The 16,577-nt window shown below is 39.2% G+C and overlaps 2 protein-coding genes across 3 annotated transcripts in view; one reads left to right on the top strand and one right to left on the bottom strand.

The window, feature by feature from the left end:
• Positions 1-971: 971 nt before the first annotated feature.
• LOC143861889 (Ribosomal L18p/L5e family protein) lies at positions 972-1,667 on the bottom strand. The gene has a single exon (XM_077372846.1). It carries the CDS (start codon positions 1,541-1,543, stop codon positions 1,175-1,177), a length of 369 nt encoding a protein of 122 aa, XP_077228961.1. The 5' UTR covers positions 1,544-1,667; the 3' UTR covers positions 972-1,174.
• A 1,396-nt stretch (positions 1,668-3,063) lies between these two features.
• Positions 3,064-16,577, top strand: part of LOC143860810 (glycosyltransferase family protein) — a 30,381-nt gene continuing 16,867 nt past the window's right edge. The window contains exons 1-9 of one of the 2 annotated variants that reach the window (XM_077371631.1): positions 3,064-3,247; positions 10,239-10,315; positions 13,292-13,367; positions 13,485-13,557; positions 13,684-13,735; positions 13,827-13,888; positions 14,207-14,270; positions 14,530-14,587; positions 14,685-14,771. In XM_077371631.1, the coding sequence (XP_077227746.1) occupies positions 3,150-3,247; positions 10,239-10,315; positions 13,292-13,367; positions 13,485-13,557; positions 13,684-13,735; positions 13,827-13,888; positions 14,207-14,270; positions 14,530-14,587; positions 14,685-14,771 (647 nt within the window). In that variant the 5' untranslated portion in view covers positions 3,064-3,149. Of the gene's footprint in view, positions 3,248-10,238; positions 10,316-13,291; positions 13,368-13,484; positions 13,558-13,671; positions 13,736-13,826; positions 13,889-14,206; positions 14,271-14,529; positions 14,588-14,684; positions 14,772-16,577 lie in introns of both variants that reach the window. The other variant, XM_077371630.1, reaches the window with a different exon arrangement.

The following is a 16,577-nucleotide window of genomic DNA, read 5'->3' as shown; positions in this document are numbered from 1 at the left end:
TGTCATTATAAAATATGGTAGTGAGAACATTAGCACTATATATAATTTCAAACCGTCGTTGTTACTTGGATGTTCCCACGCAGGTCGGGTTCAACTCGAATTTGGATTGGATCGGGTTAGGCTTTTTCGCAAATCGGGTTGGGAAAAATCAACCCCAATTAGAAATCAAGTTGGGTCGGGTTGGGCTGTCGGGCAACCCGACCCGACTAGAAACCCGAATTTGGGTTCCATCTGAAGAAGTTCTGTATATGTGTGTTTTTCTTTTTCAACATTGAAATAGTCTCCACAGTCCACAATGGACGGTTTGGATAATCCTATTGTGGGGGCCATACCGTACTTGAATAAAGTGGAGTGTGATCATCAAAATATAGTAGTGCGGATAATATTTCCCTTTGTTAATTGTTAGTCCATGTTTGGTTTGGATTTTGAGAACTGATTGTGAGTTAAAAACTGATTATTGGTGACTCACTATTGGTTCTCAAAATCCAAAACAACTCGGCTTGAGTTGAGGTGGTCAACAATTGGTACCGTATCAAATCGGGTCAGCCCGACCCAACCCAACCCGAATTGGGTCGGGTTGACACCCAAGTTGCACCCCTAGTGATGACGAAAAAACTACTTTTCCTTATTCACTATGTGCGGGTCAAATTACAGAAATGTTGATATTACGAATGCAGGACACCTGTAAAAATATTGACGAATTTTGGACACCTTAACAGGAACGACAATCATTGAAACCTCTATAGATTGGAGGGCTAGGATCAGCCAATGGAAATGATTTTACGGGCACAACCTATTGATGTTGTGTTCCATCACACGGACGGTTTAGATCAACCTATGATGTAGTCTATACAATTTTGAATGGATAATTTAAATGGATAATGCACGTGCATTTTTACTAGTACATACCAAAACCGAAATTTAAAACCCTCCTCACTTACATTGGAGGGGTGGCCCAGGGAAAGAAAAGGGGGCAATCAAATCACTTCTCTAGTATCATATGTCATTACAATTGGATTGCGTCTCATCGTCTCATACAAAACACGAGTATTCTAATTTGGTTATTTTGGGGTGTTACAGAATACACAGTAATACTAATATCCATCACACACAAAATACAATAACAAAAAAAATCTACCAAACCCTAACCCTAGCTGGAAACCCTCAAATTCCTTCACTGCGACTGCAATTTCTCGGCGCCAGAAACCCGAATCCCCATCCTTTTCACCGAATCAAAGACGGAAATCACCATAATCTTGTAGTGTGTGGGCCTCGAGAGTTCCTCTTCGAGATCGATCTCGACATCAGAAACTCCAATCTCTTTGAGGCGGAGCCCTAGTTTTTCCCCAATTCTAGATGCGATTTTTGCGTCCCAGAAATTGTGAGATCGTGGGAATCTGTTGAGTTTAGCTCTGTATTGGGGTAAGAATTCCTGCTCGGAAGAGGAAGCCATGGCCACGATCGAGTCCGTTCTAGGGCTTGTAACTTGAGCCGTGATTTTCCTGCAACTCAACATTAGTTTAAGTAGATGCGGGGATGCCATGGGAGCAGAGCAGTGAGAAGAGAGGTGGGGAGGTTTTGAAATTGAAGGAATACGGAATAAGCTGCAAAACTAAGAATAAATGTTTGCAAGACTTAGATGGGGATAATGTGTGTAATTAACCTTTTTTGTAAGGATGCTTTGGTCATTTAAGTAGATGCATAGGATGATCCAAACCGTCCATTTGTTGGGGCACAAGGTAAATGGGTTGTACCCAGAAAATCATATACAAAGGATGATCCTAACCCTACTATCTATATAAGTTTCAAAAAAGTGCTGTCCCTCTATAGATAGAGGGTTAGGATCATCCTATAGAAATGATTTCTAGGGCACAATAAATGGACAGTTTGGATCATCCATGGAACGCGAGGTACAATATTTTTTGAAAAATGATGTACTACTATAACAGCCGCAAACCATATAAAAATACAAACTATGTATGTGCTTTTATGACAGTTATTGAGGTAAAAAAATTTGGGAAATGTTATCAGCAACTCAACTCAACTGAGCCTTTGTCCCAAACTAGTTGGGATCGGCTGATGAATCCCTTAGAAATTTTTTACGAAGAAGGTGAAAGAATCTGTCCAGCTCAAATTGACTATAAGTCTAATTCTGACATTAGTTGGATTCATCTATATGGATCATTTTCTTTGATTCTCTCCTATCCAAGGCATGTTCTATGTTATGTTACTAGCGAAGCCTTTCCTCACTGTTTCTACCTAAGTTCTATGAAATGAATCATAAATGTTATCAGCACATCCATATTTTGATATTTGCACAAACATAGCTGTCTTTTCTTGAATGGGCTGGTGAGATCTTTTTGGGAAATGTAATAAACTTTTGACAGCTCTTTAATTACTAAAAGACAAGATTAGTTAGTGAAGTACCAAAATATAGTTGTGCTGAAATCATTCCCTTGAATATTATGTATTTTTCATTTCATTACATGAGCTTTTGGTCGTCCATGTTAAAGAAAAAAAAGTATAGATATGATTAGATGTTAGAGTTGGATTATTGGCATATGTTTAGGATCATTGGAGATCCAAAGCAAGAATAACCAACTGGACGGCTCAAATTAATCAATGATGGGACCCACTAAACATTTTATTATATTGTGGTCCCACCCTTTCCAAGTATTCCTCTAATAGGGAGATCGATGAAGTGAGATGCACACATAGCCATGTAATGAAATGAACCGTCAATTTCACAGTACTTTGATCAGATGGCTCAGGACCATCAAATCCATTAGATTTCTGAACAGTGGGCCCGTCCATGATCTTTACCGTCCTTCTACGCAAAACATGAATTGGTAGTCTATTATACCAGGCGGAAACTCAATACAAAGGGGTATTTCCGTCAATTCACTAACCGGAATTTCTAGACTACTGAAAATAAAGAAGGGCGATGATATTTTCACCCCCCTTCAGTACGCATTCACCCCCCTGTTAATGTGATTTGACGTCAAAAAGTGTTAAAGCTGCGCACTGTTCACATTCCCGGGGGGGTGGGGGGGGGGGGGGGGGGGGGGAGAAAATATCATCGCCCATAAAGAAACGACTTTCTCTCTTCTTTGTATAAAACCTAAGAAGGTTTGTTTAGAGAGGCGAAAATGGCGAAATCGCCTGTGATACTCCTATGGAAAGTTCTTTATCCGATCCTCTGGCATATTACAATTCTCCAATTTCCCGCCAAAATATCTGGGATCAGGTAGTTCTATTTTTTTCTTCTTTTCGAATTTCGGTTCTTCTGTTCTCGTTTGATCTTTAATTATTTCTGTATATGATTTGAATTTTGTAAAATTATGCCAATTCTGAGGAAAGTTACAAAGTTTCACCTAATGAGGTTTGTTTAGAAATGAACTCTTTTTTCATGGTTACTAAACAGTTCTTTCTATATGCGACTTCATTTTGGTCAAGTTAGGGAAGTTTTGTGTTAAGTGCCTAATTGTCCGTAACACAAGAGAAGAGGAAGAGAGAGGTTGATTCGAGGCAACTGGACCTCCTAACGGCTCAATTCGAGAGGTTCCATGACTCTCCAAAACAAAGTTTCCTTTGCTGTAAAATTATATTCTTCTCCTCCTTTAAATTGAATTGCTACTACATAAATACAAGCAAGAGGGAGTGCCACATCACAAGCACACTTACCCACTAACAAGACACATCATAAATAACTAACTCCCACTACCCTAAACACATTAGCCATAACTAGTAGCCATTAAACTAAAACACATACCTACTACTATGCACTAACTAACCCCACATACATAATAAGAAAATACACATAACATTTTGGCGAAGGATCGGGGATTTTCATTAATTTTTTGCAATAATTCCCTTATGTTTTGTTGTAACTTCATGAGTTTGAGCAATAAGACTAAAATGTGCTCTTGTTTCTTGGTTCCAAAACAATTCTTTTTTTTTTTTGTGCCTAATCTAAATTTCACGAAGTTATGAAAGGATTGAGACTTTTCATGATTTTTTGCTATAACACGTATTTTTTGTTAATATTTCATGAATTGCTGCAATAATACTAGAGATAGACTCTAGTTTCGCAGTTACAATTTATGAAACCCCAAAATCAAACAAAGGAAAACAGATCAAAGCCCTTGCAAGAGAAGAAGAAACCTTTGGAGAGAGAAAACCCCTTTTCTTGTAGAGAAAAGCTCTTAAACTCTCTTAAGAATCAAGTCACACCGACTAAAGATAAAAACCCTCTTTAGTTAACTTATATAAAACACATTTTAAGAATGTCCCTTCGTAAGGAAGTAATCCCCAAGTGATTTTATATCATTAATCCAATAATATCCACATTGATAGAAAATCATCACTTGCCTTTGCCAAAATCACCAAAATCACTTTGGCATAATACCGAGAGAAATCAAGCTCCACTCCAACTTCTCTCCTAAGATTGTTTCTGTCAACATGTCTGTAAGTTCTCCTTTGTTTCTACTTTCGACACAAGCACCTTGTCTTCTTCAACAATTTCATGAACATAGCAATATCGAACCGCAATATGCTTTGTTTTCTTATGGAACACCAGATTATTGGCCAAGCAAATAGAAATGATATTGTCACATAACAACTCCATGGGTTGAGTGATCATATCGACTTCACCCATCAAACCTTGAAGCCACACCGCTTCTTTGCAGACTTCTATCAAAGCTATGTACTCGACTTCGGTAGTAGACAATGCAACCGTTGATTGTAACCTTGACATCCAACTAATAGGACCATTCCCACACCGGAATACGTAATCCGTAGTTGATATTCCTCTGTCCATATCCTTAGCACAACTTGCATCACCAAAACAGGTTTAGATGATGTATATATAGCCTATTTGAAAATATGACTGCTTGGGGGTAAAACTGCAAAAAACAGGGTTGAAAAAGTCAACCTGCGCAAGCCCCAACGGCTAGTTTGCCCGACCGTCGCGATCGACCGAGCCACCGCGGTCGCCTGCCTCTATCGGGCGCCTTTTTTTTATTTTCAAATTTCTTACCGTTGCGGTCGACTGGCCCATGGCGGTCGCTCGACGAGGGCTACCTATTCGCCCAACATTTAAGCGCAAAAACCTATCGCGGTCGACAGACCCACGGCGGTCGCCCGTCCAAACCCATGATGGAATGGTTATGATTCCACAGAACCATTTCCGCTGTCGCCCGGCTTACCCCGGTCAACCTGCCCGCTATTTACCTGCAAGTGCTGGATTTCCAGCTACCTTGCCGCAGTTGCCCTGGACACCCCGATTGACTGGCCCGCTATTTGAAGCCAAGTGCTTGATTTCCAGCTTTGCTTCCGCGGTCGCCCGGGACACTCTGGTCGACCGGCCCTGCTTGAAATTCCTTTTTAACATTTAAAATTCAGGGGCTTTGGGCCATGGTCTTTGGGCTTTAGTCATAGGTTTTCAAACACATTTTTGGGTGTGTATGATTTTCAAAGATATAAAAATTAAGTGTGAAAACCATTTGAAAACCTTTGAAAGTGCATTTAACATAAAATCAAGAGGACTCTAAATACATTCTAAAAATGATACCACTGAGTCTTCTTGGAATGTATCGGCTCCTTCACACTTCCTTGGACTTCTTCAACTTGTGAGTGAACATCTTGAACTTGACTTGGCTCTTGTGACTCCCTCCAATCTTCAAGACATATTGAGAGGTACATGAGGTGTCACCATGTTGGTTCATCTCCAAGCTTCTTTTTGACACTTGCTAGGTATGCTTGAGGGATCTTCATCTTGATCTTCTTGACTTGAACATCCTCCAATGGTGATGTCTTCACTGTAAGTGCAAGCTCCTAGATCGTTGTGTGTGTGGATCCGCAAGCCATGTGTTGGATGAGTTGTGTAATGGCGATATAACATATCAAATTCCTGTTTAATGCACACCACCTCAAAGCAACACATTAGTCCATAAATGCTAATCAATTTGGGTTTGCTAGCATCAAAACAAGAAGGTAAGGTGAATGTTTGAACCCATGGGAACCCTTGGGCTTACAATTACCAACTTGACAATCGGTGCAAAACTTCAAAAAAGTCAATACCTTCCTTTTGTGCAGATCCTTTGGCAACTAACCTTGCCCAATACCTTTCGATTTTTCCATCAACCCCTTCTTTGATCTTGTAAATCTATTTGCTCCCAACCGCTTTTCAGCACATTGACAACTCCAAAAATCCCATGTTTGGTTCTTGTGAAGAGCATACATTTCCTTTTTTTTTTTTGTTTTGAAAACTGACATATCTATTCATAATAGCATATATACAGAGATTGGGAACCAGTAATCCCACCCCATAAGAGAGAGACTCAAACCAAAAACCAAAAAAATTCCCCAAAAAACCTCATAATATGCTGGCCAAACCTTACAATCCAAGATTGGAAACAAGGGAAGATGATGACCCGATACGCAAAATACCAAGGTCTCTCAAGCACACGAGAGATACAGTTAGGGGTGGCCAGAACCGAACCAGACCCAAAGAACCGAACCGGAACCGAACTGTTTAAAAACACTTTGGGTCCGGTTCGGTTCCACTGATGGAGAACCGAACTTATTCGGTTCGGTTCCGGGTCTAATATTTTTGGTTCGGTTCTGGAACCGAAGAACCGAACTTTTGAATATATATATATATATATATATATAATATTTTTTATATTTCTATTATACATATACTTATTAATATAAATTACTTATAATATTAATAAGTAATAGTTAATAGATACTATTCTTATAATAAGAAAGTAACTTATATTATAACTTTAATTAAAAGTTTTTTATAAATTATAATTAGTAATTAGTAATTAGCCATTAGAACTGGAGAACCGAACTGGACCGAACCGGTCCGGTTCGGTCCTACTATGTACTACGGTTCGGTTCGGTTCTTACGGTTCATGGAACCGGGAACCGAGAATCGAAAAAAAAAATCGAGAACCGAGAACCGAACCGGTTGGCCACCCCTAGATACAGTCATGGTTTTAAATTTCGGTCGAAACGTTTCGTTTCGGCCGAAATATTTCGGTTTCGACACAAACCGAAACAAAATTCACATGAAGTTTCTTTACAAGATTTCGCCGAAATCTTATCAAAATTTCACAGAAATTCTGAAATTTCACCGAAATGTTGCCGAAATTTTGATTGAAATTTAATTTTTTGACTTTTTTACAAAATTTCCACCGAAAATTTAAAAATGTACACTGAAATGTTATAATTTCCACCGAAATAGAAATTTCAACTGAAATCGCCAAAATTGACTGCAAAATTTTAGACATTTCGGTCGAAATTAAAAAAAATAAATGAAATCATAATCATATTTTTACATGATTTCGGCTGAAATTTCGGCCCGAAACCGAAACATTTCGATTTCGATGGTGGCCGAAACCGACATCGAAATCGAAATTCAAAACCTTGGATACAGTTACTACAGAACCCTTTACCCACAATTGTATCTGAAATGTCATCCCAATCAAGACGAGAAGAAAATTCCAATCCAAGAGATAAAACAACACCCCAAAGCAGCGAAGGACCCAGGTCCCTCAAGCACACTCTGTTGGTGCTAATATGCCATCCTTGTCCCATCAGTTCCCAATCCTAAACAATGGTACAAAGACCATCATATAAAACACAAACTTCTTCCCAATTGATATTACCTTGAAACTCTATTTACAGCCAGGATAAATCTCTTCATCTAGTCAGGGCCTTAAGCTCCCTGCTACCTTTACTTGGTGTCTTTCCTTTCTTTTCTTCACCAGCATCACACGTCTCAAAATCGAAGAACATTCTCTTAGTTTCTTCCACGTTTTCTTGATATCCAATCCCCAGAATGCTTCCCATATTTGCCATTTCCTCTAACTCTTCTGATCGCAACTTATCTTCCTTCTCCGAAACTCTTTATCCCCCCCACCGATTCGTGATCCACCCTAATAAGGCAAGATTTAATGTTGACACAAAGCTCGACATCCATAGAGTCACGAGAAGGCCCAGATTCACATTCTAACTCAGACGTGCTAACCACTAGCGCCTTTCCACGCGGTTCCTCGGAGATTTCTTCCTTTCGATTCTCTCCTACTATTGACTCATCGTCCAAAGCTTGTTGTTGTATTTTTTTAAAGTAGAGTAATTCATAGACCGGGGTGCATGCCTCTTCCAAATACTTCTTACCCGTGTGTTCCTCCGGTTCCTTTTCCTTCCCTTTAGCCTCCTCTTACAGCTTCTTCCATTGAAGCTTGAGGTATTCCTGGGCCACTTCATCCTTACTAAATAATTCTTGCCGCTTCCTTTTCTTTTTACTATTCTGCCTGGACCTTTTGAAAGGTCTCTTGCCACCAACAACTAACAAATCTTCCCACCCAGAGTTCCTGTGACGACCCATAAAGTCCCCATCTTCAGAAGATGAGGAGTTCCCAGATTGATTGAAGTTTGCTAGCATAGAGATTAGACTCGAAACAAACTTTTTCCTGCTTCGTCTGTTAGGAGCCCTCTTCACAGACTTCTTTTTATACGGAAATGAACCGCTCCTTCTGTCCATTGGCAACAAGGATGTGTTGTCATTTTCCTCGGTCCCATAACCTCTATGCGTGTTAGGAACGTTCTTCGAACGAAAACCCTTTGAATACTGCCGTGAATCACTCATAAATGCAGGAGCAAACATGACACATTTACTAGCTATAGGTTTCGTATCAAAAGGCCTTAGATTCATTTTCCCAAAATTCTTATAATTATCTTTATTGAAATCGTAGAAACTGACATTCTTTGCCCTTTTCGGGAAAAAAGGCGGATTACTATCAATCTTTCTAGACCTTGCTTCGTCTCCTACTGACCTATTGCCCTGTCCTGTTAGGCCACGTGTCACCGCATTAAATCCAGGGTTCTCCATCTCAGCTAACTGACCTACACCTACTCTAGCTTTTTTAGGCCTTAACGTGCTAGCCAATGAGCATTCCGCTCAACTGGACCCTAATTCAAATTTGAATTGGGACTCATCCAACAGTCCATTCGCCTTCTTCTGGATATTCGATAGTACCAATTTTCCTTTCCTCCTCTCGTCAGAGACAATCTTCACCGTCGGCATCGTCTTACCAGAAACAAAGTGATCCTCCACATCTATTATGGATTCATCACCCAGATGGGTAAAGTCCATTTGAACATCAGCTGAATCCGGACCCCCATTGATATAATTACTCCCATCAATGGTTATGACCTCATTACTAGAAGCCATCTTCTCTATAAAGCCGTTAAATCCCTCCTCGGGCATAACAACAACTCCTATTAATTAACGTTTATTCTCAATTGAGGGGTTTTCTCTTGGGCTCTAAGAAGGCCCTTTTGTGGTGAAGCAAAAACGGTTTTTCCACCTCTTCTTGCTTATCAAGGTGTATTCTTCTTCTTCCATTGATCTTCTTGTCCATAGAGTTTTGTTCTTTGCAAGATAAGCGTTATATTGGAGGGTTTTCCAAAGGGTTTTCCTCATACTCGGTGTAGAGATTTGAGGGTTATTTTGTGGTTGCATAGAGGGTTGGAGAGAAGGATTTTATCGGTGGATTTTACCGGTGGTTGCATTATCTTGTCCGTGGAGTAGCCCATTCTAGTGAACCACATATATCCTTGTCTTCTTGTGGTTGCTTGTGATTTGCTCCCTTTGGTGGTTGTGGTTTGTTGGCATATATTTTATCCATCTTGTTGTGCAAGATCTTGGGTATTTTCGTGTGTTCACCGGTGGTAGATTGGGGGATATTATTGGCAGTGGGTTTTGGCTCTAACATTTCCGACCAACATTAGATCTATGATGTTTTGAGTTGGAGCTATGTGTGAAACTACCACTTACTCCAAAAGCTTAAGCTATTGGAGATGGCGTTATTTAATCTTTTATACCTACACGTGGGACATGTGGCCCTTCTTTTGGGTTTGGCCATTGCATGTGGATTTTTGCTATCCAGGAGGTTTGAACTCTGGACCTTTGGCTCTAGTACCATGTGAAACTATCAGTTACTCCAAAAGCTTAAGCTGTTGGAGATGGCATTATTTAATCTTTTATACTTTAACACTATGGTGCTGAGAGCATCTGCATTTTGACGGGTTTCAAAATTATTTTGAATTTCATAAAATGTTTACCCTTAAAATATGTGCTAATTACTTATGTGACTTATCAATGGATCCTGAATTCCTTGTATGCAAAATAAATTTTTTTGCTGTTAACCATGGTTCTATAGGAAGGATGTTGGCTTTCAAGTGAAACCGATGTGCAGAAATACAGTTCAAGGAAGATATCTAATATCTGATGATAATGGTATGCAAGCTTGTTGCAGATTTATTATGCATTCTTTATGTATATCCAAGCAAGGACTCTTGAAATATTCATTTCAAAATTAGTAGGCAAAAATAAGTCGAAGTTGAGTGTGAAGGGTGGATGGTTTTGCACACTTTTGGTTATATTCAGTAGTATTCAAAGTCCAATCCTTAGTTGAGGTATTAGAGGGATTCCTTAGTTTTTGCAGTCTGATGATTTCTGCATGAAAATGCAATATATAAGATATAAGATACTAAGGAGTAGGGACTCTTTTAAAGTCAGGTATTATGAGTAAATGTTCATCCTATGTCTTTAATGCTTGTTTTCTTTTGCAATTGAAATTTTCAGGGCATCTAAAGTCTTAATTGTACCACACTTTGCAATACTATGTTGGGTGTGCATAGTTATAGTATTGTGTCTGTAACCAGTACTAAAGTTGCACATCCATAAGGCACGTTGGGATGCCTATAATTCTGTCTTGAACATCAACATAAGAGAGAGGGCGTGGGGGGTGTTAGTCGCAGCGGATTTTTGTGGTCTTTGGCGCATTTGATGTATCCACCGTTAGTGGGGCGTGTCTTTTTTTGGGGATTCTCAAATGCGCCCTTAGTCAAAATTTGGGGAAGCCACGAACTTCTCTCGCGGCGCGAACTTGAAGTTCCGACTCAAACGCACAAAACTCGCTTCAAATGTTCACCATACGCAGGTGAAACTTGAAGTCCCTAGCTCCCGACGTGAGCAACCCCAATCTCTGCCCTAGTCTCTTGCGAATCAAGAACGTCATTACAAAGGGTTGCAAAGGGTTTCGAGGTATGCTCTTCTCCCTCTCCCTCTCCCTCTCCATTGCAAAAAAGGGTTTTAAGAATGCCAGTGCGAACAAGAACCCCAATCTCTGCCCTAAGCTCTCTTGTGAATCAGGAACGATCTTCCCTTTTGATGGATAAAACAAGGGTATTACTCTATTTTCTGCCCATCTCCTTCCTCTTCAATGTCACTTTCTCTTCGTATCTCTGACCTCTGAAATTTATTCCTTGTAATATCTTCTTGTTTTAGAAACCCTAGCTAGAGTGTATGCCTTTTTTTCGTGGTTTGGATATGGTGTCAAGGATTAAGTTGATGAGGAAGACAATATATCAGTACAGTTCTTGATATTGGGTGAGGAGTGAAAAAAAATGTTTAAAGAGCCTTGGTATTGGTAGTAATGGGCTGAATTCCTTCTTACAGAGAAGAAAATCACAGCCCCATTTCTTCTTCTCATCCCTTTTATTTATTTATATTCTTTAAATCTTTTTATTTGAGTGTTTGTGAAAGAGAAGAAAATTACAGCACATTTCTCTCTGTGGTTTTTTATAGCTCAATTCTCATTTGAATGAAGTTTTTTTTTCTTAGAGTTCTATGCATGTCAAATGTTTGATCAAATGTGCATAAAAGACTCCTACGGTTCCAAGTTTGTTGTTATTTCGGTTCAGCCGATAGACTCAAGCTGTGTGGAGTTGGAGATGGTTTAACCTCTAGGTGTTGCCTGTATTCTCAATTGGGGATAAATCCGTTGTTAATTCTAAAGTTCTCCTTACATTTCCTTTTAATTGGAATTGAAAAGGCCATTACATGCATTAGAGGGATTTAATTTGGCTGTACAAATGTCTGAATCTGGTTGCTTCTTAAGCCTTAGATTCTAGAAGAAGCCATCAATTACAATGAAATAACCCCTATTTACAATTAGAGCACAAAATTTTGTTTTTTGCATATTTAATTAAGTATTCCTCATGGAGTTAGATTTCCAATTGAAGAAGACTACATTCCATGTGTAGCAGGAGGGGCACCTAATGTAAAGGCACACATAGAAGGCCCAATCATATCAAATGTATAAGGCACACGTATTCCTCCCGTATCAAATTGATGGTCTGGATCAATCAATGGTGGGGCATATAATGTAATGGTGTGCAACAAGAATGCGCCTTCTAAAGCATTCCTCCTACCGAACAAATTCGGCTGTCCATTTGATAAGTCTTGCTCTGGATCTCTTGTGGCCTTCACAGGAGATCCAAAGCAAGCCCTATCAAGTGGGCGGTTTAGATCGCCAGCATAGCTTATCTGATTTTGGGGCTATAGGAGATCCAAACCAAGCCCTGTCAAGTGGACGGCTTAGATCAATCTAACAAATAAATTATTATTGGCCTAGACAGATGAGCCTATGACCCTATCCAAAGTGAAATGACTACGTTAGCAGGACCCACAAATACACAATATTACTTAGATATTTTAGTAGGGCCCACAAATTCATGGGATCATAGTAAAAATTGATTATTAAAACTCTAGGACTTCAAATTCATGTATTTGTTGATGACTAACGGGTGATTTCAATGTCCGCATGACTCTAAAAAGTCCCCGCCGGAGTCCCCAAAGTCACAAGTGTCCGCACATTAAAGTCCAAGTCCCCAAAGAGTCATGGACAACATGGAGAAGTCCGCACATTAATGTCCGCACATTAAAATCTCGTGCGACTAAGCCCCCCTAATTCAATTCCTATTGACCAAGAGTGTTTTTTTTTGTTCGTTCTTTTTAATGTATGTTATAACTATGCAGTACTATTGGGAACAACAGAGCTATGTTTAGTATCCAGGGCCAACCAGTTGACCAATGTTCTACTCTTGTAAAATGATGAAATCTTTCATCCTTGTATCTTCTTAGAAAATTAGTTTTTTCAGAGGGAGATATACCAAATAACATTACTGTAGGATATATAGAACTGCATTTCATCTGCCTTGATTTTATGGGCCATCCATATATATTTGTTAGGCTGTTGTTCTTTGGTTTGGACAGCTTAGCAGGTAAATACATAGTTTAGACTGTAATGAATTTTAATTAATTTTGATGCAATTAATTACATCTATTAAGCAGAAGCTTGCTTGCAGTCCTGCACCATCACTTTCCTATCACTATTGCACTATACTTAACTGACATTTCATATTACAGGAAACGTGTGTGATGCCCTATCACTTGATTCATGGTCACGCTGCTGTCCTGAGAAAGGAAAGCGTTTTTCTTGTCAGTGAGTTTTTTTTTTTCATTTTTCTTAGTGATTGTTCTCTGATTTGGATAACTTAATTTTAAATTTTTAACAGAAATATTAAAAATGTTGAGAGAGTATTTTTCTTTCGTGCAACAGGGGGTGCAACCTTGTTTCACAATGCTGTAATTCATATGAATTTTGTGTTTCATGCTGTCTAAATCCAGCTCGGGTATTCTTTGCAACCATGAACTGTACCCCTTTCTCTTCATTTATATCATCTGCAATATTGCTTTATTTTTAAATGATCCAAACAAACAATTCACTTTGTTTTTACCATGATGAGTTTCTTCTGCAGACACAAAAAGAGCTTGCGCTGAAGGTGAAGATAGCCAAACCAGTAACTGCAGGTGATCTTCTAGTTTAGATTACCTTAGGTAGGAGATTTTGTAACTTAATTGATAAATTCGGATATTTTTTTTCTCTCCGTCTTTGCGACAGGAACTTATGCGACTATTTTTGATTTCTGCGCTGGGAGGTGCCGCCATAATTCTGCAAGCGTGGTACTCAGTTATTCTGTACATCTATTTGTTTTTTCTTACTCATGTTACTGTGATCCTTGCCCTTCATCGTTTATTGGATGTGGCCATGGAGTGCTGTTTTAATCATGTTTATGACTTGAGTTCTGATGCATTCTATTGGGAGATTAGAGGAACTCTGGATATTCTACGTTTTGGAAGCCTCACTTGACTAATAAAGTGTTGCTTAGCATGCTTCTGCTAGACTTTTCCACTGCCTTACCTTGTAATTATAATTCCAATTTTGTACATGTACTGTCATAGTCTATAGTGGGCTGGGCCTGATAGCCTTGAACATTTCAGGTTCATGAAAACGCTTATGCAAGTGACTTTCATCACTGCTTCTCTCTGCTGTCGAATTCTTCTGGTGAGTCAAAATCTTATTTTATTTTTTCTGATCCATATGTTACGATTGCATGTTGCATACAACCTCATGTTCTCATGTAATTGTATGATGTTCCAATTTTTTTCTTGTCTTGCGGTTGTTCGTTGGGATTTCTTAAATTTTAACTTTTCTTTCCAGTTTATCTCCCATCATTTTTTCTTGGCAATATGGTATTGGCCTACATGGGTATGAATTTAGTGTGTTTTGGCTCTGACTACACTTTGACTGCTCACTTAAACAGGAGCTACAGATACCAACTCTGAAGCAAGATTGTCGGGCATTAATGTTGTCATTGGAAGGTAAGGGCTATTGATGATTATCATCGGGTGTTTTTTATGTTAGAAACTTTTGGCCAGTGCTTTTATCTAACAATTTGATCTGATATGGAGGATATAGTCAGGGGGAGTCTTGCAACTCAGCTTGCAAGGGAAAGGGGCAATCATGTGTTCCAAACAAGCTTTTTGTGCTAAATAATTGTGAGCTGTAAGCTTTTTAACTCTTAACACCTATTTAATATTCCTTATTTTTTTTTTGAATGATTTCTTAATTCATTAGTTTACTGCCAATAGTTATGTGATTGTTGCTTAAAAGTCATTAAGTACGAGGTATATAGCTAAAGGCTTAATAATTGTTAACTGTTGTAAGCTTTTTAACTCACTTATTTAGTATTTTTTACTTGTTCTGTTCTTTTTCTAATATTTGAGACAATTCATGGACCTTTTACTGTTTTCTTTATTCATTAATTTACTTCCAATAGCTATGTAACTGTTGCTTAAAAGTCCTTAAGCACGAGGTGTATAACTAAGGCTTAGTAGGTGAGAGAGAGAGAGAGAGAGAGAGAGAGAGAGAGAGAGAGAGAGAGAGAGAGGGGTACTTTTTGAGAAAAACTATTGATAATTGCAGCATGTTTCCTTGGTTTCTCTGTCATTAATGATTAATGGTCTGACCAGGGTTTAAAGTTTAAAACAATTAAAATCCACATTTCATCACTGTTGAATATATGTGCGCATCCCTATTTAGGGGTATTTGTGTCTTTCTATATGTATCCACGCATATATATTAATATATGATCTCCATGAGAGATAGAATCGTTCTCTCATTTACTTCTCTCTATAAAGTCCCTTCTCATCTTCATCTTCAATGTAGCGTATAAATTGGTATCAGAGCGAGAAGATTGAAGATCGAGATTAAAGGTACCTAACCCTAAACCTAAACCTACAAACCCAATTTCTACATTTCTCCCTAACCCTGACCCTAAATGTACCCTTTCCAAATCACCAAACACAAATACCCCTAAACTGGGGTGCGCACATATATTCAACCCCCCCCCCCCCCCCCCCCCCCCCCCCCTCAAGCTGGAGTATGTATATCATACATTCCCAGCTTGTTACATAAATCGCTCAATCTAGCTCTGCTCAATGGTTTTGTAAACATGTTAGCTAGTTGATCATTTTATCTTGTAAATATTGTGCAAATCTCCCTTTCTTGAATCCGATGACGAATAAAATGGCAATCCACCTCTATGTGTTTTGTCCGCTCGTGGAAGACTGGATCCATGGCTCTATGAATTGCGTACTTGTTGTCACAGTGGAGCGACGCAGGTGACGAGTAGGGTAGCCCAATCTTTGACATGAATGACCTCAACCAGATCAACTCGCAACCTATATAGGCCATGGCTCTGTACTCAGCTTCTGCACTTGACCTTGATACAACTTCCTGCTTTTTGCTTTTCCAAGATGCTAAGTTACCTTCAACTAACCTACAATAGCCATTTGTAGACCTCCTGTCTGCAGGAGATCCTGCCCAGTCTGCATATGAAAATCCCTCAATCCTCATGTGATTATGTTTTCTGAAAAGGAGTTCTTTGTCAGGAGCTTTCTTCAGATATTTCACTATCTGAATAACTGCAGACCAATGAGATGTTTGTGGTGCACTCATATACTGACTAGCCACACCAACTGCATAAGCGATATCTGGGCGTGTGACAATGACGTAAATCAGCCTCCCAACTAACGTTTGTATTTGCCTGGATCCTCTAGTAACCCCCGATCAGGTGAAAGCTTGACATTTGGGTCCATGGGAGTCTCAGCTGGCTTAGCTCCCAGAAGACCAGTCTCCTCCAATATATCCAGTACATACTTCCTTTGTGATAGGGATAGCCCTCCAAGAGAATATGCTACCTCTAGCCTCCAAGATCTTTGGTGCTGAATTCCTTCTAAAGAAAGTCCTTCAGCCTTTGTATCCCTACACCGTCATTCCCTGTAATGATGATATCATCGACATAAACAA

Source organism: Tasmannia lanceolata, unplaced genomic scaffold, assembly GCF_043159265.1.
Source record: "Tasmannia lanceolata isolate RefF3 unplaced genomic scaffold, GAP_Taslan_0.1 ptg000037l, whole genome shotgun sequence".
Lineage (NCBI taxonomy): Eukaryota > Viridiplantae > Streptophyta > Magnoliopsida > Canellales > Winteraceae > Tasmannia > Tasmannia lanceolata.
Note: the sequence above shows the minus strand (reverse complement) of the source record. Positions and strands in the feature narration are given on the sequence as shown.